Source organism: Microcaecilia unicolor, chromosome 8, assembly GCF_901765095.1.
Source record: "Microcaecilia unicolor chromosome 8, aMicUni1.1, whole genome shotgun sequence".
NCBI classification, from domain to species: domain Eukaryota; kingdom Metazoa; phylum Chordata; class Amphibia; order Gymnophiona; family Siphonopidae; genus Microcaecilia; species Microcaecilia unicolor.
The window spans coordinates 208065664-208093617 of record NC_044038.1 but is presented as its reverse complement, the minus strand read 5'-3'; the positions used below and the strand labels follow the sequence as shown (position 1 = coordinate 208093617).

The following is a 27954-nucleotide window of genomic DNA, read 5'->3' as shown; positions in this document are numbered from 1 at the left end:
CGCCCCGGGTGTCAGCCCCCCCTAGGAATGCCACTGACAGAAAGGATGGTGGAAGAGTGGCATGGCCTCCCGGTGGAGGTTGTGTCAGAATTTAAAAATAGCCAAAAACAGCAAAGATGACACAAAAAAAAACGATAAATAATTTTAAAAAAAAAGAGTAAAATAAAAACCCAAAATACCAAAATTAAAAATAGGAAAATTAAAGAATAAAATTCAAAAAATAAGAATCAAAAAAGTACAGAACAAATCAAGACGACACAAAATATATATATATATATATTGAAACTCAAGATTTTATTGAAAGGTGATATGACTCGACACAGCTGTGTTTCGGCCAAACTGGCCTGCATCAGGAGTCTTTACACCATGTGTGTATTCTCTTGTCGTTTGAATCTTTATATTGAGAATGTTCTGTCAATCGGAACCTTGTTAGAGAAGCAAAACTTTATAGAAAGACTGTATAAATAGTCTTTCGCTATAAATATCTTCAAAACTCAAAACAGTGTCGGTTGGAGAAACTGAAATAAACGTCTCGCTTTGTTTTGTACTTTTTTAGATTCTTATTTTTTGAATTTTATTCTTTAATTTTCCTATTTTTAATTTTGGTATTTTGGGTTTTTATTTTACTCTTTTTTATTATTATTTATTGTTTTTTTGTGTCATCTTCGCTGTTTTTGGCTATTGCTATTTTTCTGCGAGAACTAGTTTCTTCTGTTTGTTGGATATCAGAATTTAAAAAGGCATGGGATAAGCATGTGGGATCGCATAGGAAAAGGAAGAGTTAGAGGTTACAGAGGATGGGCAGACTGGATGGGCCATTTGGCCTTTATTTTTGGACAATTTTCTTATTTGTTTTTTCCCAATCCAGTACAGCGGTTTAAAATAAAGATCACACAGGATCAACAAATTGGTTTCAAGCAGACAGAAAACTTGGCCCACTGCATTTTTTAACAGTTAAAAAAGGTGTGTGTGTATGTGTGTGCGTGCGTGCGTGTGTGTGTGATGAAGTTATGGTTCTGTGCACATTTTGCACTCCTCCAAACTTTAAAACAAACACAAAAAAGCAGCCTAGAATTACTCTTCTATCACTGATATGGCACAAACTACACTGAGAGGGCCTTTTACTAAGGCAAGCTCACGTTTTTAGCGCACGCTAAAATTGTGGGTGCGCTAAACATTAGAGACGCCAATGCATTCCTATGGGCATCTCTAACATTTAGCGCATGCTAAAAACATGAGCCCTTAGAGCCCAGGAAAGCAAAGCTTCAGAAACTGGACCCACTCCCCTGTAAAGAGTATTTGCCTGAATGATTTTATATTATAATTTACGATGATGCCTGTTATACAGTCATAATATGTATCTCAATATATGGACACATTTTAACCTTCACACGTTCAATAATGTTTGGACTATCACTTCTGCATTCTCTGTTCACACTGACGAAAATAAAAAATCTCCAGGCAGCAGTGATGAACTAAAACTTAAAACATGTCTGATCTGAGAGTGCCCTCTGCTGGACATTTATACTATTAACAGCTATGTAATTAAATGTGAAATATTGATTTACACCTAAAATGACTCTACAAACTGAACATTCATAATTCTGTCTAGAGACAGAGGCAGTGAGGTCAGATATACTGGCATCTTTGCTTCTTCTTTTTTTTTTTTAATGTCATTAAAAAGTTGAGAAAACACATACTTAGAAGAAACACATTTTACTCTGGTTTAGCTAGAACCCTCTCTGGTCATACAGTTTGTTTGCTTGTTTACTTACAGGATTTACAGCCTCCCTATCAAACATCTAAGTGGTTTACAGGTTAACATACATAATCTTAAGTACAATAAAAAATACACACCCTGTCTACCTTGAGCAACATAACACTCAAAACTCCTACATAACATATACAATCATAGTTAAAATAAAAACATATAAACTAAATTAAAACAGGTCTGTGTACACCTACACACTGTATCAGTCATTGCAGTGGTTGTGTTCAAGACCCTGTGCAAATTCCATCAGACAGGGCATGAACCACCCATGTCTACTGTGTCTGCCGAAGATCACTAAGTAAAGACCAACATTGTTTGGTTTAAAACATAACCCAACTCTTTCGTCTCTTCTACCACTATTTTGCTCTAAGTTTGCCTCTGCTGTGGGCACTGCACCCTTACAACTGGCTCTTAGCCTGAAAAGGTCCAATTACAGACTGTCTTCTGAAGCCAAAATTTCCAGATACACTTCAGTACAAATGCAAAATTCTGTTTTCCTCAGACAGCAATAGAAATGTAACAGTAATTATCCCCTTTAATTTAAAACACGTATTTCAAGCATATAACTGAAGCCTTGACCATGAAACAGCAAACTCTCTGTGCCATGTTGACTTACTAATGAGTCCCAGAAATAAAAAGGCAGCTGCCTATCACAGAAAATATAAACCACTTCTTTAGAAACTTTTTCTAAATGAAGGCTTATAGTGCTAAGGCTTATTAGTTGTACTGCTTCTGGAGAACACTGCGAACTTTGCTAGCTATGATACTTTTTACTGCCCCTCCCCCATCCCCCCAAAAAGAAAGAGAAAAGTCATGGTGCACAAGCTTATAAGCCAGGGGCGTAGCCAGACAACAGATTTTGGGTGGGCCTAGGCAAGAATTGGGTGGGCACCAAGTGTTCTCCTCCCCTCCCCCCTCAAAAAAAAAATCTCAGCTGGTGGGAAAACGCTTCTTTCCACCTTGGCAACAGGAATGCACTGAAAACTGAGCATGCGCAGGTGCCGGTGTTGTGGAGAGTAGTGTTTTCGTTACCATCAGGGGGAAATCTTCAGCTGGCGGAGCTTGGGATTCCCACCAGTTACCACTGAACATGTGCTACTGTTGGGTGGGCCTCAGCCATAAATGGGTGGGCCCTGGCCCACCCAAGCCCACCTGTGGCTACGCCACTGTTATAAGCAATGCAAACTGCACCTAAAAAAGGCTGAGCCTCTAGACTGAACTTTGGGACATCTGGTTCACTATCCTACTCTTCAAGAAAACTGAGTCTATAGACTAAATTTTGGAAAACAGTCCTCTAGTTCTGCAGTTTTGTTTTATTTCATTTTGTTTTAGCATGTCCTAATGCAATATAGCATATGCTAGTCACCAACAAGTCGGGTTTTCAGGATAGTCCCAACAAATATGCATAAGAGAGATCTGCATGCCTACTACCGCAATTGTATGCAAATCTCTCTCATGCATATTCATTAGGGGTGCCCTGTAAAACTGACCCATTGGTGGCTCTCAAGGACTAGGAGGAATGACCAAGGTGCTAGTTCATGAGGTTACTAATGTGCTGTTTAGAAATAACATGCACTAAAATTAAACTTGAAAAATAAATTTCTACCTGCACATCCTATGTAGTTCATTACACTGCATTTTGAGAAGCCTGGATTAACACAGCTGAACACTGGAAACCTCACAAACAGTCTACAATCAAGGCAGCACATCACAAAGTAATATAATTAAGACTGACCTAAAGTCTGCCTAGCATGACTTATTTTACATGACTGGTTTATGAACTGAGCATCCTGTACTAAGGACCTTTACTACCAGCCAGCTCACGGAGGTAGCCAAATTTAGCACTAACACCAGGCTGTTTCTTTACATCTCCTAAATTGCTAGACATATAACTTTGATTTCTTGGCGCATTAAAGTGAGAACTCTGGAATTCTCCAGGTTTGAGCAAATTAGCCATGTAGCGTTTACAATATGTCCCAGATCTCCAGGTCTTCAGCTTGGAGTCAAACTTCTGGTGTGCAAATAGTTCAGATTCATCCAGGTGGAATTTGACAGTGATACCTGCTGCCCGCTGCTTCCACTGGGAGAGGTACAACCTGCGTTCAGTCTGCTTGTGACCCCAGAGGCGAACCAGGTCCAACGCTGTACAGCCTTTCTTATCTGGGTCCTGGATCTGTGCCCCATGAGCGATGAGTTCATCAATACAGTCTGACCTCCCCATGGCTGCAGCTGCATGCAGAGCACTTCTTCCCAGGGGAGTTTTTGCTAGGACACTTGTCCCTGCCATTAAACAGCACACAATTAGTTTCAGGGAAAAGCAGAGCTAGGGCTGTCCTGGGGGAGGATCAATGGCAGCATGGAAGCCCCACCCACTTCATCACTAGGGAACACCAGCAGGCCAGGAGCTAGTGTGACCTGCCTTGCATGAGTGTGATTTCAACACCAGGCCAGGAGGGAAAATGCCCCTCTCCCTGGCTCTTAATGTTTTGGAGGGGCTCACTTTGGCTAGATCACTCTGAGACCCTGCACCCTTCAGGGTCAACCCTGACCAGATACCTTATCAGGATCTCTTCTGATCTCAAAAGCAAAATGTTCAGGATAGCTTTTTTTAAAAATAAACTTCAGAGGCAGAAAGCGTAGGCTCAGGTGATTGAATTCTAAAACGCTCACTTTCATAGACATGTCCGGCTTAAGGGAGATATAGGCAAACTAGGCATGTATCTAGGAGCCAAAGGTTTAGGACCCTAAATCAGTATTTCTCAAGTCAGGTTTTCAGGATATCCACAATGAATATGCATAAAAGAGATCTGCATAAAATGGAGGCAGTGTATGCAAATCAAGTTCATGGAGGAGAAGCCTAATGGTTAGTGCAGTAGGCTTTGAGTCTGGTGACCTGGGTTTGATTCCCACTGCAGCTCCTTGTGACCTTGGGCGAGTCACTTAACCCTCCATTGCCCCAGGTACAAAAACAGAGATTGTGAGCCCTCTAGGGGCAGAGAAAGTACCTGTACATAAAAAGTGTACAGTGCTGCGCACGTCAAGTAGCGCTATAGAAAAGATTAGTAGTAGTAAGTTATAGGCCCTGATGCTACCCATTGAAACCAGGGCTGCAGGACCTATAATGAACTGGGACAAGGCTGTCAGAATTCCAGGACTGGCCTAAAATCTCTCTCCTGGAACTGGGTAACTTGGCAGCTCTACAGCTCTAACCAATAAGCCATTCCATGCCAAATCCTCATCCTCACTCACTGGACCCAGTGGCGTACCAGGTGCTCTGTACTGTACTGCACCACTCAGCCAACAGGGCGGCGCTATAACACTTAAAGTTCCGTAACTCTTTTGCATCGGGAGTCTAGTAGTCTACCACCTTTCACACCCACCTGCATCATTTGTGAATCCAAATGAAATATGGATTTGGATGGTGCCCTTGCACAGTGGCTGAAGATTAAAACAAACCCTAATTTAGGGCCAGTTTTGGTGTCAGGGGAGACATCACAGTGTTCAGAAAAGGTTGTGCTTACCGCTTTGCAGAAGAAATTTTACAGCTTCGAGATTTCCTCTGTGAGCTGAAATATAAAGGGCAGCAAAAGCTCTGTGTGCTATCCAGGCCGACTTCTGATCTGGATTCAAACGCTCTGAATGTGCAGTGCAATATGTGGAGTCCTTAGTAACACCCAAGCACTTCAGCTGGAGGTTGGGGAAGAGTTAGAGAGGGAATAAAAAGATAAGACATTTTGAAATCTATGAATATAAATTTTTATCAGTGCATGATTTTTAGACTACAAAGGTACAGGGGGTCTTTCACTAAAGATTAGCTTGAGTAATCTGCAGCAGGGCCCATAGGAATAAAATGGGACCTGCCATAGGCACCCGGTATAAGAGGCTTGGACAGACTAAGCCTCCCCTGCTGTGCTCTGAGAGGTTTAAATTGTTGATTTACCTCCATCCTCTACAGCAGGAGCTGCAGTGAAAGCCCTCTAGCCTTGTGTAACCAATCGTAGAAATTGGTTTATTTTTTTTTTTGTTACATTTGTACCCCGCGCTTTCCCACTCATGGCAGGCTCAATGCAGCTTACATGGGGCAATGGAGGGTTAAGTGACTTGCCCAGAGTCACAAGGAGCTGCCTGTGCCTGAAGTGGGAATTGAACTCGGTTCCCCAGGACCAAAGTCCACCACCCTAACCACTAGGCCACTCCTCCACTCCAGGCCACTCCTCCATGGTTTGTTTACCTTACTGCTGGGAGAGCAGGGGGGGGGGGGGGGGTTGGCTGGGTTGCCAGGGAGATATTTAAGGAGGATGACTTCCTGACCTGCACTGAGAACAGATAGCAGGCAGAATCGGACAACCAGACAACAAAGGTAGAAAAGATCATTTTATTTTCATTACAGTGTTTGGAATATGTCCACTTTGAGAATCAGGTGCTCAATATTAAAAGTTTATATTTATTTACTTATTTATGGCATTTTATCCCACATTAAACATTAATTAGGGTGTTTTGTGGCTCTACATGAGAATTGTGATGATATGATCCCTTGTTTCATATTGTTGACGGTCTGCATTTTCCGTATGGGTGGTATATTGGTGTATTAGGTTCTGCCCAGTGTAATATTTATGGTACAGTAAGGTTCTGAGTGTGTTTTTGCACAAAGTTGTGCATAGTGTTTTGCAGTTGAGCGATTGTGCTTAGAATATGCTTTGAGCAACCACTTTATTCTTTGACATATGATACATATCTAATATCTAAATTTAATAAAAGGTATTAATTGTGACTTTTATTTTTATTTATTTATTTTTTTCTGTGTGTTATCAGACAATTATGGATTTAAGCTCCACCCCTAACCCCACTCCCTTTAGCCTCCCCAAACAGTTGGGCCACTGACCGCCTATGGGACCTGCTGCAGATAACTCGAGCTAACCTTTAGTAAAAGACCCCCTAAGTTACTTATGAAGAGCATATAACAGGGGTTCTCAGCCAGCCAGGTGGGTTTTCAGGATATCCATAAGGACAATGCATGAGACAGATTTGCATGCACATCTCTCATGCATATTCACTGTGGGTAACTTAAAAACCCAACTGGCTGAACGTGTCCCGAGGACTGGATGGAGAACCACAGACATATAGCCGACCCACTCTACTGATGGTTATCAAACCAGGCACAGCAGCAAAGACAAACAGCCACATTCCTGCAAAACTAATATGACCCACTCAGTCTCTGTCCTTTAACCACCTTACCACGTGCTCCTCTGTTTCCAGAGGCTGACTATTGACTGTAAAATGATCAGATTAAACAAGTTATATCCTTCTTTTATTCATTGCAGGAGTCAAAAACAAGATGCCACAAGAGGTCCACTTGGCATTTAAACTCAAATTATTACTAACTCACAAAACTTTCCAGGTATACAAGTATGTTACTATGTTTTATTAATTGATCATGTTCTCGCCGGCAACCCCTCCCCCCCTAAAGAGAAAAAAATCCCATACATACACACACACACATATATATATACATACACATTATGCTGATTCAAGGGAGGTATCTTTTTTGGTTGCAGGTCCTTTGTTTTGGGATAAGCTGCCCGTTGTTTTGAAATACTCGCATGAGATTACAGCCTTTCAGAAACAGCTTGTCACATTTGTTTTAACATAACATAGTAACATAGTAGGTGATGGCAGAAAAAGACCTGTACCGTCCATCCAGTCTGCCCAACAAGATAAACTCATATGCGCTACTTTATATGTATACCTGACCTTGATTTGTATCTACCATTTTCAGGGCACAAACCGTAGAAGTCTGCCCAGTTCTAGCCCCGCCTCCCAACCACCGGTGCTGCCACCCAATTCTTCGCTATATAGCTTTGATGCGTCCAAAATATTTGGCAGCATTCCCAGATCTCCCATTAAGGTGTATTCTGTTTTGAATGAAATCTACTAAAAATAATCTTGTAAGTTGGAAACCCATGCAGGTCTTTGGTGTATAAATGCAGAGTTTAGTTTATTTTGCTGGCAGTTGTTTTGAGAGTATATCTAGCAGGCATATATTTTTTTTATGAATAGGAATGTTTTTATTGTACTCCACTTAGGTTGTTAGCAGGTAATAAATGACAAAATAAATAAATAATATCTATGTAACCTTGAGGACATTTCCTTCTGCAGCTGCTTTCACAAGATCCCTCCAGCCATCCTGGTACCAGATACGTAGAGTAATTGTCCCTCCAGGAACCACGTCATTGAACTTCAGGGTAGAGACGTCGGGAAGATCTCCTGCAAAACAGAACGTCAAACCTTTAACCAAAATAACAGCACTTACCACTTGTGACCACCGTACTCTTGTCCTCCCTTTCTAAATAATGGGTTGAACCAGGGTTTTATTTATTGGTATTTATTAATCGCCTTTATGAAGAGATTCACCCAAGGTGGTATACAGTAGATACAGTTTAACATCAAACTTACAATTTCGTTAACAGCATAACAATAGTAAAATAACCAAGAATAAACATAAATACAAAAAGTACAGCAAATTGAAACCTAAAAATAGCACTACATGAAACAGGATCAAAAATATAGACATTTAACAGCACTGAACTTCAAATAACAGATATATAATATGATGTAGGCATAATAGTGATGGAATATCTAATTAAACACTCAATTAGAACATTCAAATAACATTTCTATGATCGGTACGTTTTTTTGTAGCAAAAAAGGTGCCCGTACTCACATGCTAGGCCACCCTTCAGGGGTGGGGTGATCACTGAGGGACCCACCCCACAATAGCCAGGCTCCCTGCAACCACTCACAGAATCTATGACAAGGCAGAATTGGTGTGTAGAGCCTGAGGTCTTTCATTAAAACTTGGGGACCAAAGTACCCCCTCAAAAAAAAGCCCTGGCTATGATACTAATGCTTTTCTACAATACAGCTTACAATATAGCTGAAGAGTCAAATGCAGATATATAGATGGGGGCAAAATGGGTGGTACAGAGTCAGTCGGGATAAATAAATGGGTGCAAAATGTGTCTGATGAAAGACCATAAAAGATTAGATTCTGTGAATGGCACCCAAATATGGGCACTGAAAAAAATACACGCTGAGCACTATTCTGTAAACCTCACTAGGATTCACAACTGAACTGAAACCTGGTATAAATCCTCGCGTGTAATGCTAGCCTTTCTAACCCACATTAGCATTTATAAGAAATGCAATTGAAATCAACAGGATCATTTCCAAAGTTCTGTCCCTGCCATTAAACAGCACACAATTAGTTTCCGGGAACAGCAGCAATAGGGCTGTTCTGGGGGAGGATCAATGGCAGCATGGAAGCCCCACCCACTTCATCACTAGGGAACACCAGCAGGCCAGGAGCTAGTGTGACCTGCCTTGCATGAGGGTGATTTCAACACCAGGCCAGGAGGGACAATGCCCCTCTCCCTGGCTCTTAATGTTTCAGAGGGGCTCACTTTAGCTAGATCACTCTGAGACCCTGCACCCTTCAGGGTCAACCCTGACCAGATATCTTATCAGGATCTCTTCTGATCTCAAAAGCAAAATGTTCAGGATAGCTTTTTTAAAAAATAAACTTCAGAGGCAGAAAGCGTAGGCTCAGGTGATTGAATTCTAAAACCATAACCTCAACCCATATATCTACGCCGATGATGTAACAATATACATCCCTTTCAAACAAGACATCAAAGAAATCTTCAATGAAATCAACCAAAGTCTACGCATCATGAACACCTGGGCAGATGCATTTCGTTTGAAACTAAATGCAGAAAAATCTCAATGCCTGATACTTACCTCCCAATACAACACGAATGAATTTACCGCCATAAATACACCTAACCTAAGCCTTCCAATCTCAGAAATGTTAAAAATCCTTGGAGTTACTATCGACTGACACCTAACACTCGAAACCCATGCAAACAACACAACCAAAAAGATGTTCTACTGCATGTGGAAACTGAAAAGATTAAGACCATTCTTCCCAAGTTCCGTCTTCCGCAGCCTAGTACAATCCCTCGTACTCAGCCATCTGGATTACTGCAACTCACTGTACACAGGCTGCAAAGAGCAAATCTTGAGGAAACTTCAAACAGCCCAGAATACAGCAGCCAGACTCATCTTCGGAATACCAAAATATGAAAGTGCAAAACCCTTACGAGAGAAGCTACACTGGCTCCCACTCAAGGAACGCATTACTTTCAAAGTATGCACATTAGTCCACAAAATCATTCACGGCGAAGCCCCAACCTACATGTCTGAGTTAATCGACTTACCACCCAGAAACGCTAAAAGATCATCCCGAACTTTCCTCAACCTCCACGTCCCTAACTGCAAGGGCCTGAAATACAAGACGCTGCACGCATCAACCTTTACTTACATGAGCACGCAGTTCTGGAACAAACTGCCGCGGAACCTGAAAACGATCTACGAACAAACCAACTTCCGTAAATCACTGAAGACACATCTTTTTGATAAAATTTACGGAAAGAGCCAAAACACATAAAGCCCACACTCACTGTTCAGTAATACATCAATACATCCACTTATGAATTCTCAACCCCTAATCTCACCACACCCATACCTCTACTCACAGAAAAATGTATACCATATGCTTCATATAGCACCCCTTAATTTCCCCGTTGTCTCCTTCTAATGTCTCAATGTTCTTTTCAATTGATTTATTCCTTAACGATTTTGATTTTGTCTCGTTTACAGTGGTGGAAATAAGTATTTGATCCCTTGCTGATTTTGTAAGTGTGCCCACTGACAAAGACATGAGCAGCCCATAATTGAAGGGTAGGTTATTGGTAACAGTGAGAGATAGCACATCACAAATTAAATCCGGAAAATCACATTGTGGAAAGTATATGAATTTATTTGCATTCTGCAGAGGGAAATAAGTATTTGATCCCCCACCAACCAGTAAGAGATCTGGCCCCTACAGACCAGGTAGATGCTCCAAATCAACTCGTTACCTGCATGACAGACAGCTGTCGGCAATGGTCACCTGTATGAAAGACACCTGTCCACAGACTCAGTGAATCAGTCAGACTCTAACCTCTACAAAATGGCCAAGAGCAAGGAGCTGTCTAAGGATGTCAGGGACAAGATCATACACCTGCACAAGGCTGGAATGGGCTACAAAACCATCAGTAAGACGCTGGGCGAGAAGGAGACAACTGTTGGTGCCATAGTAAGAAAATGGAAGAAGTACAAAATGACTGTCAATCGACAAAGATCTGGGGCTCCACGCAAAATCTCACCTCGTGGGGTATCCTTGATCATGAGGAAGGTTAGAAATCAGCCTACAACTACAAGGGGGGAACTTGTCAATGATCTCAAGGCAGCTGGGACCACTGTCACCACGAAAACCATTGGTAACACATTACGACATAACGGATTGCAATCCTGCAGTGCCCGCAAGGTCCCCCTGCTCCGGAAGGCACATGTGACGGCCCGTCTGAAGTTTGCCAGTGAACACCTGGATGATGCCGAGAGTGATTGGGAGAAGGTGCTGTGGTCAGATGAGACAAAAATTGAGCTCTTTGGCATGAACTCAACTCGCCGTGTTTGGAGGAAGAGAAATGCTGCCTATGACCCAAAGAACACCGTCCCCACTGTCAAGCATGGAGGTGGAAATGTTATGTTTTGGGGGTGTTTCTCTGCTAAGGGCACAGGACTACTTCACCGCATCAATGGGAGAATGGATGGGGCCATGTACCGTACAATTCTGAGTGACAACCTCCTTCCCTCCGCCAGGGCCTTAAAAATGGGTCGTGGCTGGGTCTTCCAGCACGACAATGACCCAAAACATACAGCCAAGGCAACAAAGGAGTGGCTCAGGAAGAAGCACATTAGGGTCATGGAGTGGCCTAGCCAGTCACCAGACCTTAATCCCATTGAAAACTGTTTTAATTTCCCCTCTTTTAGACCTCTATCTGACTCCTTCACACGGGGGACTGAAGGTACTTATTCCATATAACAGGTTCTGTATAGTTTCTCTGACCTCCATTGTCACCCAATCCCAGGCTTATTAAAAATCTGTCTAAGTTTCTGTAAAGGCTGAGTGTCACTTGTATGTGATCTACCTTGTAGGCTAAATGTTAGGTAAAGAGAAGACAGAATCTATAAAAATAGAGACAGAGAAAGGTTTAGATAGATAGGTACATTTTATTTCTTACCCAAAGACAAGTCTTCAAATTGGTACAAATACAGACATCAGATTCTGGTTTCAACCGCACAGAGCTTCGCCGTCTGACAGAAGCGTTGGAGAGGAGTCCTCTACTAAGGCAAACGTCTCCCCTCTTTTATACACAAACCTCTCCATAGAAGTGAATGGTGAGAAACCTAGCTCCTAATATGTCTCAACTTCCTGAGATCATACTTTCCCATGCGATCTGCTATCTGATGTGCCCACCTCCTTCCGTTCTCAGCTACTGCTAATTATCAACATGTTTTGGGAAGCGTTGAGATAACAGTTTCACATCTTCCGGCTGCAATACTTTTCATACCTTTCTCATGAACTCTGTATTACCTCTGTATCATTGTATACCAAAACTAATAAGCTCCATTTTATTCATCTGATCTTTCATTACAGGTGCTATATTTGAATTAAAAATTGTACCAATTTGTGGCAGGACTCATTGTTCAGACCTGCTTTTTGCAGATTCTCAAATATTAAATCACTTACTTGTTGTTTGGCCTAGTCAGTACTTTTTCAGTTGTTTTTAGGCTGCATAGCTTTGGCCAGCAATATTCCAGTGGTAGCCTTAAAGCTAGGCCATATATTAACATTCCCCTCTTCACCCTATCCCATAGGGTGACACCAGGGTTAACGTACCTTGGTACCATCCATTCCAGAAGGTATTCTATGAGGCCATCAAATTATCTGAGTCTTAAGATCAACTGGTACAATTTGTTTAGTTTTCGGTTGAGACCTACTCAAACCTGTAGCGAGAAATGTTTTTATGAATGGGACTAATCCATGAGCTCATTTACAAAATCTCATGACATATAGGTATGCGGGTAATAGTAATTTCAGGTGGATCATACTAATAGGCTGTTTAAGGTTGTAGGTATTCAGAATCCTAAAACAGGTCAGGATTCCTGGACCTTACTAGTACTCATCATTGGCATCCAATCATGAGCACTAATAAGTGGATAGCAAGTATGACCTGGAAGTATGGGAAGCATTGTATATATCCGTTTCCCCTCTTGGAGCTTAGTCAAACCTACAGAAAGACATGCGGCTCAAGTAAGCCTACACCAAAGTTAAACAATTGCATAACAGGTTGATACTAACAGAGTTTACATCTACATTATGATATCTTAGCTAGTATTAGGGTTTGATGTTACCCTTGTATCTGAACAATATCAATTTTCACTTTAAATTACATAAACAGAAATAACGGGAAAACTCTTAGAAAAACAATTAGAACAATAAAGGAAATAATAGGAAATAATAGGAAAATAAAAATAAAACCTTTTCAATATCTAGACAGGATTGTTGCTAAACTGAAAATAAAACAAAATATGAATCTATAATGTCCATAAACAGCAACAGTAGTTCTCAAATTAAGTATCAGTTCTAAATTCTCTTTCATCGATCATGGTTGAGGCGGTGGAAGCGTTGAAGAATCTGGAAGATCTAACAGGGCTGGATTTTCAGGCTGGCTTGCTGAAGGAAGTTGCCGGTCTTGAGATGGTTAGGCTCGTAACATCTGCGGCTGAGTAAACACGTATATCTTTCACATGGACCCAAGACTTGTGGTCCAGTAGTTTGCAAGGTGTAAAGGTCATTGCCACAACCTTGGGGGATCTAACATCATTTGGGCCAGGATAGATCTTGAAGATGTACTTGTGGTGTACAAACTGGGATCTTTCCATGTCTTTATTCTAGGCATGCAAAAGGGAACCCAGAAGGGTTCAATAATGAAAAGCCAATTTACATAAATAGCAAGACAGATTGGTAATTATTACAAAGGCATGATCAAATAACAATGGTAAAGTATATGGAACAAAAGAGAAAAACAATTAAAATTTAGAGATGATGGTAAATGTTCAATTATTGATGTATGGAGGGCAATGCGTCGCCATTTATCGCCAATAGATATGGAATCTTCACCTACGATGACTACCATTCACCAAGGGTTGAGCCCTCAGCTGCAGGAGGCCAGCAGGACTTACGAGTTAGAAGGGTAGAGGCCAAAGCTTTGTGTAACTCCAGCAAGTGGAGAGCCTATCTCTTTTGCTCATGGACCAATTGATGCATCTGTCGAAACTCACGCTGAATAATGTCTCGTTTCTCACACCAGGTAATGTTGGGGTCTGTGCATCTGTCTTTTAATTTAGCGATTCTTTGCTGCAACATAGCTCTTCTTTGCTAGCAGTCGTCTCCTCGGTAAGGGACGTCAACGGAATTCCGGTATCCATCTGGGGAAAGGCAAACGTTAAACAGACCAGTAGTGCAATTTATGTGGTAAGCTTATTGAAAGAAGTCAGAATGCTAGGAGGCGGGCTGTGGGTATAAATGGGGTTCAGGAAGGAGGCATGGTAAGAAACAAAGCATCGAGAATGAAAAAATTAAAAAAAATTAAAAAAATTAAAAAAGATTAAAATATTTAAAAAAAAGCACCCTGAAGGGTGTAAGATAAAAATAGGCTTAAAAGAAAAATAAAAATAAAACAAAATATGATATATCTGAATTGTAACAAGGCATATTCAGATGGCAATGCAAGAAAAAGGTTCCTTGAAAAAGACAAATGAAAAAAACATTCAAAAGTGCAGACACCAGTGATTGACCTCACATAGAGTTTAAGTAACCTTTTTCAATCAGTCAAAGAAGTAGGGAGAAGCATATCGCTTTAAGACAAAGCCACCACGTGGTAAGAATTAGTTGAAGCAAGGTGTTAGTTAAATACACAAAGCATAAATTCCAGGACCGCTGCACACAAATAATGTACACCAGTTCTTCTCACAATCACTCACAGTGAAAGACAGAGAGATAAAAAGAGTAATAGTTGCTGTTTTGAATAGAAAGGAATCAGAAAGTGGAGTGTATAATTTTCCTAATTTATGTCTGAAAGCTTCACCAATTCTCAGTCCAAGAATACTATAAAATCTATGATCAGCGCAAAATGCTCCCCCAAATGGCCAGTTCAAGGGAATATTTCTCGCATTTATTCCATATAATCGGATAATGGTTATTTAATATTTTGCTTTCTTGGACAAGGAAATAATGAAAAGCCTTCAGATATCACACATACCATAGAGAGATTTCAAAAATGAAGGCTTTATATTCATGAAAAAATTAAAGAAGTGAATGTCACATCAATTTAAACAGCATAACAGTTAAAGCAGAAAACATTTTTTTTTTTTTTTAAAATGTGCAATACACAGCTTTTATTAAAAAGGGATCCCGTATAAAGTAAAATGGCATAAATAAGTCAGTTCAGGTATACATATAAAAAACATAAAATGAACATCCTCTGGGGATCGCTCACCCCTGCAGTTGATAAGAACTCCCCAGGGAAGGTATGCATAGAAACAAATAAATAACTTGCTGACTTAGTTAGGTCATTTGTATGGTACCATAAATATACACTTGCTATTAAACCTAGAGAAATATAAAATAAAGACATGTTACCTGTAATGGAAACAGAAACATCAAACCAACACATATACAGAGAAATGGTTACCGGATACTAAATGAGGAGCCGAGTAGTTTTGAGTAACTGAGAGCAACAAAATCAAATCGTGTTCGGATTACGCCTAGTCATTATGGGGTGGGTAATATTGATCCCTAAATCTGTGGTCACTGCGGACGGTGTTGATCCGGGTTCCATAAAGGGAATGACTGCCGTTCAGGGGGATTTTGACGGATCTGCGATTTTCTAAATCTATATGGCTGTGTCTGAAGACATTCAGCAGCATAATGACCGTATTGTTGGCAGCGATAACAGAGCACATCAGGATAGCGATCAGGGCTAGGCCAGGAACGATAGTCTCGTTGTCGCCTAGTATCTCCAAGAGGGCCCCTTGGGGGACCTCGCTGGGGTTGAGAGCGACGACCTCTTTCTTCAGGGTAATCAATTCTACGGTCTGGGCGGTAGGGCCGTGGGCCCTGATTTCGGGTGTTATTGTCATAGCGTTGATCAGCATACATAACAATAACAGGGGGAGAAGTGTTAGGAGTATTGGTATTGGTGTCAGAGCTCTTAGAGGCTCTTTTCTCTTTGAGATCTTCAGTCTGTAGCACCTCCAAGTTAGTGTGTACTGTCTTACGATGTTGGGCTTCATTTTGCTTGCTTTTAATAAGTCGTCTGCAATGATGAAGGATGTGTTCACGAATTTTAGGCCATTTTTCTAATTGGAGACCCACGGTGTTCTCTAACTTAAGTTTAATTTCTGAAGGTAAGGTTCCCTTCAGTAAATGGTAGAATACTGGGAGGGCATTATCAGAGTCAAATTTTTCCTCTGTTTCTTCCTTATAGAGGTCTTGGAGTCTGAGTAAATAGGCCTCAATAGGCTCTGAATCCATTTCCCATCTTTGGGAAGTGATAACCGAAAAGTCTTTAAGGGTCGGATACATGGTCCGGATTTCCTGGAATACTTTTGTCTGAATTTCAGTCAAAGGATTACCATCATACTGAGTATCTGTAACAAATTTTGCATAGCCCGATTGAGTAAATATGTCAGTGACACTAGCGTGTGGGGTTCTGCCCAGGAGCGCTTTTATATCGCCGACTGATAGAGTAGTCCCCAGGGTTATGTCCTGTAATTTCTTTAACCAGCGGTTACCTCCCTGTGCAATATCCGGGAGCTGTAGTATGAGGCTATTCAATTCAACAGCTGAAAGTGGGGTGTATTCCGTATGAGGGACACCACCTGACATTTTATTCAGCAGGGGAAAAAGTTTCACTTTCTCAGAGGGTTTAACCAATGATGATTTAAGTAGATCTATTGTGGCAGTTGGGGGAAAATGATTCTCATATTTTTTCCAAACTTGGAGACCTTGAATTAGGTAGAGGGTTGTGTTCTGATCCCAATGGGGGTCAGGGTGGTCATAAATAAGATCTCTCACTAGTGAGAGATTGTCTGATCGTAAGGATCCTTCACGTGGGAAAAGGGCGGACTGGGGCTGGAGCGCCTCAGACCATCCTGCGAGATTATCAACCCATGGGTGAACGTAATGCCATGAATTCTCATGCAAAGCCACATATTGGGCAGGTGTGCTAGGCGGACTAGATAAGATAGGGTCTGTACTGATATTCAAACTTGTAGGGTGTGGGGAATTGTCAATAACTGCAAGGCAGCGGCTAGATCCTTCATCAGTAAGATAACTGTGAGGATGGCGCTGTCTGGTATGATGAGAAATAAGATCATGGTGTTGAGGAAACTCAGATTTTGGTGCAACAGATACCACGGTGTCCGGGGTATCAGGGTGCGGTTGCGTTGTCAGGGACTTGTGTAAGGAACGAAGTCCTTCTGAAACAAACGCGAGGCCATCTCCCATACTAGCCAATGTGTGATCGTATTGTTCTTCCGAGGGGACTGGGGTATTAGGTAACGTGAAACGAGGTGAATCGTCTGCAAGGGAAGGGATTACTTCACTATCTGAAAAAGAGGAGAAATGGAACATCGGAGGAGGCTCGTTTCGAATATCCTCTATGTCCGATTTTGTGGGGAGTTGTTGTTTTAAAACTTCCCATGCTTCGTCTAATGGGGAGAGTCTAACCTTCGGTCGCTCCTTATTAGCTGGTTTGGCTGGGAGTACCAAGGGACGCATTGGCCGTGCACCTAACGTGTCCCATCTAGGAGGAATAGAACACTGAGGTTCTAGAATGGGCATTGAAGGGTTCACTGGAGCAGGGGGTGGTTTAATGAAACCCCGATCATAGAGTTCCTGACAAATAGCCCGTGTCTGTGTAGGGGTTCAGCGGGCAAGGGACCAGTTTGGACAGAGGAGTCAAAATGTAGTGGTGGAGGTGATGTTTGAGTTGTCCTAGCCCAGGATAGATGGAGGTTTGGGCAGCCACGTCAATTTGACTGTTAGTAGGGTGCTGGATGGTGGCCAGAACCGATGGGTTCGGGACACAAGGATATTGCTCAATAATGGGTGGGGGTATTTCAATCTCATAGCCATGAGGCGGTGGTGAGGTTAGCGTCTGAGTTGTTGCTTGCATCGTTGGAGCAGAGGTAACAGTGGGTAATTGGGCCGAAATCAGGGCTACTGGTTGGGCCACTGGGATTGTTGAAGGGGTTAAAGGCGTCTGAGTTTGTACTGACCCCTGAGATATTGGAATTGGGTCCTTTTGTGATGAGGGAAGAGATAGATCAACTACACCGGCAATGTGTACGGTAGTAGGTGGGTCAAATTTCATAGGAGCGGGAGATATCGCAGGCAGCGAGGGTATCACTGTCTGAGATCCTTGAGATAAGGGGGTCTGTGTCTGAGATCCCTGAGAAATCGGTAGCTGAGGTTTATCACAATATCCTGAGGGTATTGGTGTATATCCCACTGCACATGGTAGGAGCTTGGTAGTACCTGCAGCGGTAGCAGCATCATAGGGTGGTGGGGCAGTAGGTGTTATTGCCTCTTGGTAAGGGGCTTGATCGCAATCAGACTTCGCTAGGGCTCTGTCATGCTGGTTTTGTGCAATAAGTATAAATTTATTAATAGCAGCTAAATGCTTATCCCTAGATTTTCCTGTTTTGTTGGATTCATTATAGCAAACCAAGGCTTGGAGCTTACCCTGATCGAATGAGCCCTTTGGTGGCCAATCCAATCCCGGGTCTTTAGCAGACCAAACGGTATGCCAGGTTTGACATAGACGGGAAAGTTCTTTTCTATCAGCGGGGAAAAAGTTGAGAACTCTTTCCAGGGGGCTAGTGGAGGACTGAGTGGACATAATGGAATTAGGAATAAGGGGAAAACAATCCACATAGGTGGAGGTGTGCAGTGTAAAATGGCAAATTAAATCCCAAATTGGATCCTAGTTCAAAGAATTATAATAGGTATCTCTATAAATATATATAAAAACGTGCAAAGGAAGATCATTCAAAGGAAAACATGCATCATGCATATAGAAAACACCTTTATACTCACGCGTCTTCAAGAGCGTCCCAGAAGTGGAACCTAAAACATAAATTACTAATTGGCGGAAAGCCCCATGCTTTTACCGCAGGTTATATTAACAAAGAAATGATAGCCATGAACATGAGAATAGTGCAGGAGTCAGTTGTGTCACTTACTATATATAACCTACTCTAAAAATACTGCCCTCCAGAGTATGCTTCTATAGAAATTGACCATGGGATAACACTCGCCATGAATTTTGACATGGGATAACACTCGCCATATTGAAAACCCCAAAAGTGGGGGAAGCAAAAACTCCAAAAAAAGATTTTAGCGAACAGCGAAAATAAGTTCTCTAAAATTAAAGGGCAGCGATCTAATTGGTTTTCGCCGGTTAGAAATATGGGAATACACTCGCCATATATGGGAATACACTCGCCATTTTGTCGCTAACCCCCAATAGATGCTTAAATATTCGTCTAGAAGAGAACAAAAATTTAGGGCCCCAGTCAACCTGTCTAAATTTGCAACTAAAGGATTTTAGACGTCTCTGTATATCCCCAGCGCGCATCTGTACCGGTAACTTCTATATGGGCAATAGTCCAATTCAGTGAATGCAGGCCATTCCGAAAATAGAATGGGGTTCTGCTTAAAATCTAATAATTGCGATACCGTCATCCACCTTCGATGGATGTAAGCCCCAGGCATCGATATCAAACCCAATAGTTATAGCGTGACACTGGTATATAAGAAAGTATAGTATGTTCCAGGGAAAAGCCCCTGAAAATTACTATAGAAGTGGTAGAAAAATAGAGAGAAAGACGAAATATTCCAAGGCAAAACAAAACAAATGTAAGCTCTTCGGGGAAGGCACAGTCACAAAAAAGTCATTAGTTGGAACACATTAGCCAGAACTAAAAATGCCAAAGACATCACTTGTCATGCAGCAATGGAAAATAGAATTTTCCATCCAACAAGCCAGTGAAAGGAAACACCGATTTCAACAAAAGGCAAGAAAATGTATATTAACAAAGACATATTAAATATAAGAGAAGCATATAAATCAATAAATTTTGAAACAGGACACCAGAATCGTGGTGTAAAGATGACAAGCTCATACCCATAAATATACACTCAGAAAAGGGACATAGTAAATAAAATAAACCCGAATGCAATGGCAGGAAGCTTTTGTGGCTAAACAGGTGAAAGGGGAAAAAGAACAAATTAAAACATGTGATTCTTACATCAAGAACTTCCAATGATACGGCATAAAACATACATACTAGTCAGTGACTGAAATGATATGTCTAAATGATGACAAACAGAACAGCTGCAGCATTAGAAGGAAAGAGAAGGTTGGGTTATAAAGGACCAACAGGAAATAACTGAAGTGAAACAACGCTGTATTCTCATGGCACGCAGCCATCATCTTCTCAACCGGAAAGGTAAAACATATTTTATATGCATATCTATTAAGGTAAAAGCAGAGAAATGCTTCTATATAGTACAGAATATTTATACTATCATATAAGTTATACAAAGGATTATCTAGCTCTTAATGTAACAATAAACCATTGTAATTTTATGTGACTTTCTGTGTTGGATCTTGGTTCATATCAAACTTATTATAAAGACTTACACAATTTAACTCTTTATAGAATCATATTATTTAAAAGTGATTGTCATTCTCAGGACGTGGAAATATTCATCAGGAAATATTATAACCTAGCTCATTATTACAAATGTTTAAAATAAGCCAGTCCAGGCTGTATGCAGTCGGAGGACGAAACCACAATGCAAGCGAGGAAGTGCAGTATTTCCTGTAGATAACGTTATAATATAGTCAGGCTCACCGATGATTAAAAAGTATTAAAAAGCATCCTGAAAAAAACTAACACGATAGTACGGTGCAGGGGCAGGGGCTGTAACTTATATTTCTTTTAAACGAGCACACCATTAAAACAGAGCACCCCTGTGTAAATGACTGTTTAACTTGTACCACTTCAGCATAGAACAGGGACAAAAAAACGAACGGAAAAGGGGGAGGAAAAAAAAAATCACTTTCTGAGCTTTTAAAAGTGAACTGTAGAGCCTCCTCTGCCGAAGCAGTGCTGGACTGATAAGGCAGCTAAAGTGGGCAAGCTTCCCAGAATCTCATGTCCTTGAGATAGTGAACTACAGCACTTGTTAGGGAAAACTTTTATAAGCTACAGAAAGAAATGGCAGTTTCGGGAGCCTGGATAAGGGGAAAGTCAAGTAATGTATGTTTAATGGTAAAATACCCTTTTAACAGTTTGTAACCACATGTAACACAATAAGGTTTATAAAGCTGTCACTTGCAGCACAAAAATAAAGAAAAACCTGTCTCGGGGCTAAAATCATGGCTCAGAGACAGAAGGTGAAAGCAATTAGTTTAAGGGAGATGAAATGAAATAGAGGGCAACGGTCAAAAGTCAAAGCAGTATGAGCAGAGAATTTTGGGGAGTGGGAGACAACGTCCTAATAAAATGACACAAAAAAGGAGAAAAAAGTATGCCCTGATAAAAGGAGAATGCAGAGTAAGACCAAGATGCAGTGCCATAATTTTAAAAGTGAAAGCAGAAATACATCCGTACATTCTTACATGCTCAGAAGTGCACGTATAACGGACTTGGCAGCATGAGGCATGAAAAGATAAGTAAATTTACAGCTTTCATTCTGCAGCTGGCAGGCAGAGAGTTAAAAAGTAAAACCCACGCCACAGGGGGCTGGAAAGGAAAAAGAATAGCTTTATAGGAAATAAAAATTGAAAAGTGATATCAATATTTTTCTAGCTTGCACAAGAAGCGAAGAAGGTGTATGTAAGGTGTTAAGTTACCCCAATTGGTACCGTGCGGGCCACACCCTTATAAATTTTACACGGACCACAGTGTAGGAGTCGGTAGAGCACCAGAGAGGAGGGCAGGGAGGATTATTGTGGCAGAAAAAGGGGGACAAGAACAAAATGTTGCGGAGGAAGGGATTCAGATTGGACTTTAAGGGAAAAAGAATGGCTATGGGGGGGGGGGGTGAGAGCACAGAACTGAGCAGCTGTGAAAAAGAGCAATTAGTTGAACTTTGCAGCAAATAATAAAGAACAGGAAATGCGCTTCAAAGTGAAAAAGAGCCAAGCCAGATTTAGACAGCGGCATACAGAGATAAGAAATAAGAAAAGCAGAGACGGAACAGTATGGTTCCAAATCAGACGAAGTGCAGAGACACACACAAAGATGCAAAAGGAAAAAGAACGGAATAAGAGATACTACGCAGTTATTCATAACAGCTGAAAAGATACATCTGTCACATAAGTATACCCACTACAGGCATAAGGAGAAACGGAAATCAGAGGTTGTAGTGCAGAAGACTGAAAGAATACTTAGAGAGATAAGGGGAAAACAGCAGTTGAACGACGGTAATCAGCTACAAAGTTGAACACCGTAACTACTGTTTTCAGCTGAAAAGGAAAGAAAGTTGTAGGAAGTCCAACCGAAAGAATAAGAAGGAATAGAGTAAAAGGGACAGTCCCGAGACATTAAAAAAATCTCGTGGATAACTGTTTCAGCACAAGATCAAAAGTATGTGTCGCACACACAGAGTGAAGGCAATAGCAGATGTGGAAAGGTGGGGGCTGTCAGTACTAGGAGCAGAGAAACCAGAAGGATTTTAGAGGAGAGCAATCTGAAAGTGTGCGGTTCTCCTAGAGTAAAGAAAATTCCCCCGATACGGGAACATACAGATGAGAAAAGAGCAGGATTAGACCCAGGGGACTAATAGGAAGAGGTAGGCAGAAGAAGTTAGGATGAAGGAGAACAGGAAAAATGGAAAGTAAGGTCGACAGAAGGAGGAAAGACAGAATACATAGTGAGAACAAGGGAACAGGGATTTGAAAAGAAGGGATTAAGACAGAACACAGGGTGAGAATGGGAAACAGAAAAATGCGCAATCTCTAAGGATTGTTAAGCGAGAAATGCTAGCATAAAGACCAATCCAAAGATTTTGAACATTGAAATAAACTTACGGCAAACCCCAAATCGCAGTCGCCTGGATTCGGTGTTATGCACCATTCACACAACAAGCACAGTCTTGCGCACATCACGCAAATCAAAGAGATGGACAGGATAGGAGAAAGAAAAGAGGGTGAGAAAAAACAGAACAGAATATTGAAAAACAGAAATGAAAGTTTGAACTCAAAGAATCATCCCCACTGGGTTAAAAATTAGGGAAAGAGATCAGCATAGAAAAGGGCAGAGAAGCAGGTGTGTTAGTTCAGCGCAAGGCATGAAGACATTCAGGGAAGAAAGTAAAAAGACAGAAGAATAGAAGAGTATTTAAAGTAGGGGTGAGAACGGACAGAACATTGGTGCCCAATACCCCTGAAGTGGGCAGTGTCCGTGATAGGGGAAAAATGAAGGAATAACAGCAGGGAGATTGGGGAAGGAAAGATAAGAGAAAAAATAAAGTCATAGAAAGAAAACATAGAACCTTTGAACGCACAAAATTAAGTATCCCCTCTTGCGTTCAAAGGAAGATAAAGAAGGATAGAGTGAACGGTCAGCGTACGGCTGGTCACCACTGTTTTAATTTCCCCTCTTTTAGACCTCTATCTGACTCCTTCACACGGGGGACTGAAGGTACTTATTCCATATAACAGGTTCTGTATAGTTTCTCTGACCTCCATTGTCACCCAATCCCAGGCTTATTAAAAATCTGTCTAAGTTTCTGTAAAGGCTGAGTGTCACTTGTATGTGATCTACCTTGTAGGCTAAATGTTAGGTAAAGAGAAGACAGAATCTATAAAAATAGAGACAGAGAAAGGTTTAGATAGATAGGTACATTTTATTTCTTACCCAAAGACAAGTCTTCAAATTGGTACAAATACAGACATCAGATTCTGGTTTCAACCGCACAGAGCTTCGCCGTCTGACAGAAGCGTTGGAGAGGAGTCCTCTACTAAGGCAAACGTCTCCCCTCTTTTATACACAAACCTCTCCATAGAAGTGAATGGTGAGAAACCTAGCTCCTAATATGTCTCAACTTCCTGAGATCATACTTTCCCATGCGATCTGCTATCTGATGTGCCCACCTCCTTCCGTTCTCAGCTACTGCTAATTATCAACATGTTTTGGGAAGCGTTGAGATAACAGTTTCACATCTTCCGGCTGCAATACTTTTCATACCTTTCTCATGAACTCTGTATTACCTCTGTATCATTGTATACCAAAACTAATAAGCTCCATTTTATTCATCTGATCTTTCATTACAGGTGCTATATTTGAATTAAAAATTGTACCAATTTGTGGCAGGACTCATTGTTCAGACCTGCTTTTTGCAGATTCTCAAATATTAAATCACTTACTTGTTGTTTGGCCTAGTCAGTACTTTTTCAGTTGTTTTTAGGCTGCATAGCTTTGGCCAGCAATATTCCAGTGGTAGCCTTAAAGCTAGGCCATATATTAACAAAACTTATGGAGGGAGCTGAAGCTGCGAGTTGCCAAGCGACAGCCCAGAACTCTTAATGATTTAGAGATGATCTGCAAAGAGGAGTGGACCAAAATTCCTCCTGACATGTGTGCAAACCTCATCATCAACTACAGAAGACGTCTGACCGCTGTGCTTGCCAACAAGGGTTTTGCCACCAAGTATTAGGTCTTGTTTGCCAGAGGGATTAAATACTTATTTCCCTCTGCAGAATGCAAATAAATTCATATACTTTCCACAATGTGATTTTCCGGATTTAATTTGTGATGTGCTATCTCTCACTGTTACCAATAACCTACCCTTCAATTATGGGCTGCTCATGTCTTTGTCAGTGGGCACACTTACAAAATCAGCAAGGGATCAAATACTTATTTCCACCACTGTAACTCTTCACAATGTAATCCATAACCTGAATTGTAACAAATTGTATTTCCATTATTCATAATGTATTGTAAGCCACACTGAGCCCGCAAAAAGGTGGGAAAATGTGGGATACAAATGCAATAAATAAATAAATAAAAACGCTCACTTTCATAGACATGTCCTGCTTAAGGGAGATATAGGCAAACTAGGCATGTATCTAGAAGCCAAAGGTTTAGGACCTTAGATCAGTGTTTCCCCAAGTCCAATCCCGGAGTACGTCTTGCTAGTCAGGTTTTCAGGATAGCCACGCTGAGCACTATTAGATAAACGCACTTTGAATTGGCTACTGTTTATAGAACGGTGTGTAGTGCTGACATTCAGAGCTCAACTGAAACCTGGTATAAATCTTCCCATGTAGACTAAACACAGACCTCCCTAATTCTATAATACTGTACCCATCTTTAGTGGATGCCCCCTGACCACGCCCCCTTTTCAGTTATGCACTGAATGGGCCTTTCATAAAGGCGCGCTAGCGTTTTTAGCATGCACTAAAACTAAGCATGTGCTCAACGCTAGAGACGCCCATATATTCATATGGGCAACTCTAGGTTTAGCATACGCCAATCTTTAGCACGCTAAAAATGCTACCACACCTTTGTAAAAGACCTACTAAAAGATTTTAACGCATATCTTGAATAGTGCACAGCAAAATGTGCGTGCATATCTAAATTTGGTAAAACAAAATACGAAAGTGCCACACCCCTTAGAGACAAACTGCACTGGCTCCCACTCAGGGAACGTATTACATTCAAGATTTGCACCCTGATTCAGAAAATTATCTACGGAGATGCCCTGGTCTATATGTCAGACCTCATAGACCTACCACCCAGGAACTCTAAGATCATCTCGCACATTCCTGAATCTCCACTTCCCCAGCTGCAAAAGGACTAAAATACAAACTAATACATGCATCCAGCTTTTCCTACATAGGTACGCAGCTTTGGAATGCATTACCACTGGATTTGAAAAAAATGCGTGACCTAATCAATTTTCGGAAATCACTGAAGACCTACCTCTTCAACAGAGCATACCATAAAGATCCATCATATGGACTCTAAAACATTACCGCTTTATCTGTTATTCCGATAACGATCTCTTTATACTTTATGCTTTACTCCATTATGTTACCCATCTTCTTATATAATTACTAATTGTATCTTTTATTCTGGTATGGCGATAGCCATGGTAGTACAATGTAAGCTAGACTGAGCCTGCAAATGGGTGAGAAAATGTGGAATACAAATGCAACAAATAAATAAATTGTTGCCAATTAACACCAATTGATTGCTAGCAGCCAATTATTGGTGCTAATTGGTTTGTTACTCAATTAAATTCTGTGTGCGCCCAAATTTGTGCATGCAATTTTAAGCACTATATAGAGAATCCGGGGAGAATGCGAGATTTTAAAAACTCCACACACTACATTGAATCAATTCTACTGATACACTGGGCCACAATGTACAGCTAGCCATGCATATATTCTCCACAATTTATAAACATGCCATTTTTAAAATAAAAACAGAGTCTAAAACAGCTTGATCTTCTTAGGATTCATAGCATTTCATACAGGAAACGAGGTGTGAAGGAACAGTCAAGATGTACTAAGCATTTTCCCATGCACACAAATTGAATATATTCCTTTGGTACATCTGCCCAATGATAGGGGGATAGGTCTGGAAACGTCATGAGGCAGATGGATAAAGAATTCCCTCCTGCTCTACTGAACCTAAGAGGTCATTTAGAATTATCAGCTTGCTTTTGGAGGGGGAGCTGGCCTCTTTCAAGGCTGGAGGATTTAATCAACACTACACTTCAGACGTGAGAAATATAACACTACAGGCAAACTCTCTGGGGCCCAATAAGGACAAGCCTGGGGTTCCCATGTTGCCCTTTTGAGGGAGTTTTTGAGTTACAAACACCTGAACCCAAATGAAGGGGCACCTCAAAAGTAACCCATTCTCTTGGGCTGGGCGTCTAAGCACCCATCCTTTACTGAGACCCAGCTCCAAACTGTCATCTATCCCAAAAAAAAGTGATCAGACTTCCAGGCAATTCATAAATGGATGGGAAGAAAATGGAAACCAACAGCACAGATCTTTCCTTCCTGTGCAAAATAAAAGCGAATGAAACAAATGTCAGCTTAATGATAAATATTAAACATGTAATAATATACAGGTAAAACTTTCTATTCAGTTACAACAACTGAGATCCTAACAGCTGGGCTGCAGCTCTGGGACACTGAGGAAGGGCTGCCAACGACCCCCCCCCCCCCCCCCCCCCCTAGTTTCAGACCTTCATCCAGGTAGCATAGGCGCTGGAAGTTGCTGGGGATCCCGGCCACGAGCTCCAGGGCATCCTTAAGCTGGGCGATGGTGGTGCTCTGGTGGCAACCGCGCAGGGTAAAGAGCTCGCCCGTATCCTGGAGACGTACTCGCAGGCTGAACTCCGTGCCCCCGAGTCTGCCTGGCCCGGGACCCGAGCGCCGTGAAGCTGGTGCAGGGGCGGAGCGGGGCATGGTTGTAATCCCCGGGGAGGATTGAGAGCTTTGAATTACCGATCAGTACCCCCCCCCCCCCCCCCCTTCACCCTGTGTTTGGATGTGCTCCTAGGAGACAGAGCTCTGGGAGGAGTTCGGCAACCCAGCCCAGCCCTCGCTTTCCACAACCGAAACCGAACGGCAAGGCTCGGATTTTTCATCACCACGACCCTGCGTGTTCACGATTTGGGTGTTTTCTAAACACTTTAAAACCTATCCAGTCCAATGGTTAATGAAGCTTTCATTGCTGGAGCATATACAATGTTTAAAGGTAAATGGGAAGTCAGTTCTGCGCTGGAGGCGCCAGAATATAAGATTATCTCCCCAGAATCAACGATTAATTACATTACAAGGAACGCAGCCCCCCCCCCCGCAACCATTGGTCAATCGTTTCCCACTCAGCAAAGGGTCTACATGACGTGAGCCCAGGGGGAACTCGCTTAAAAAAAAATGAGTGGTGGGTGCACCGTGATGGAACCGAAACCTAACTTTTCACAGTTGAAAGAAAAGGTGCCCAGCAGAAAAGTGAGAGTAATTATCACTTTATTAGATACTAGTAAAAAAGGGCCGTTTCTGGAACGAATGAAACGGGCGCTAGCAAGGTTTTCCTGGCAGTGTATATGTTTGAGAGAGAGAGCCAGAGTGAAT

General features: G+C 41.6%; 1 protein-coding gene across 1 annotated transcript; it reads right to left on the bottom strand.

The window, feature by feature from the left end:
• Positions 1-3229: 3229 nt before the first annotated feature.
• ANKRD60 (ankyrin repeat domain 60) lies at positions 3230-27285 on the bottom strand. The gene is made up of 4 exons (XM_030213457.1): positions 27063-27285; positions 7905-8035; positions 5293-5458; positions 3230-4051 (listed from the first exon to the last, which is right to left on the bottom strand). The coding sequence occupies exons 1-4, from the start codon at positions 27283-27285 to the stop codon at positions 3567-3569; spliced, it is 1005 nt and encodes a 334-aa protein (XP_030069317.1). The 3' UTR covers positions 3230-3566.
• Between the last annotated feature and the right edge of the window lie 669 nt (positions 27286-27954).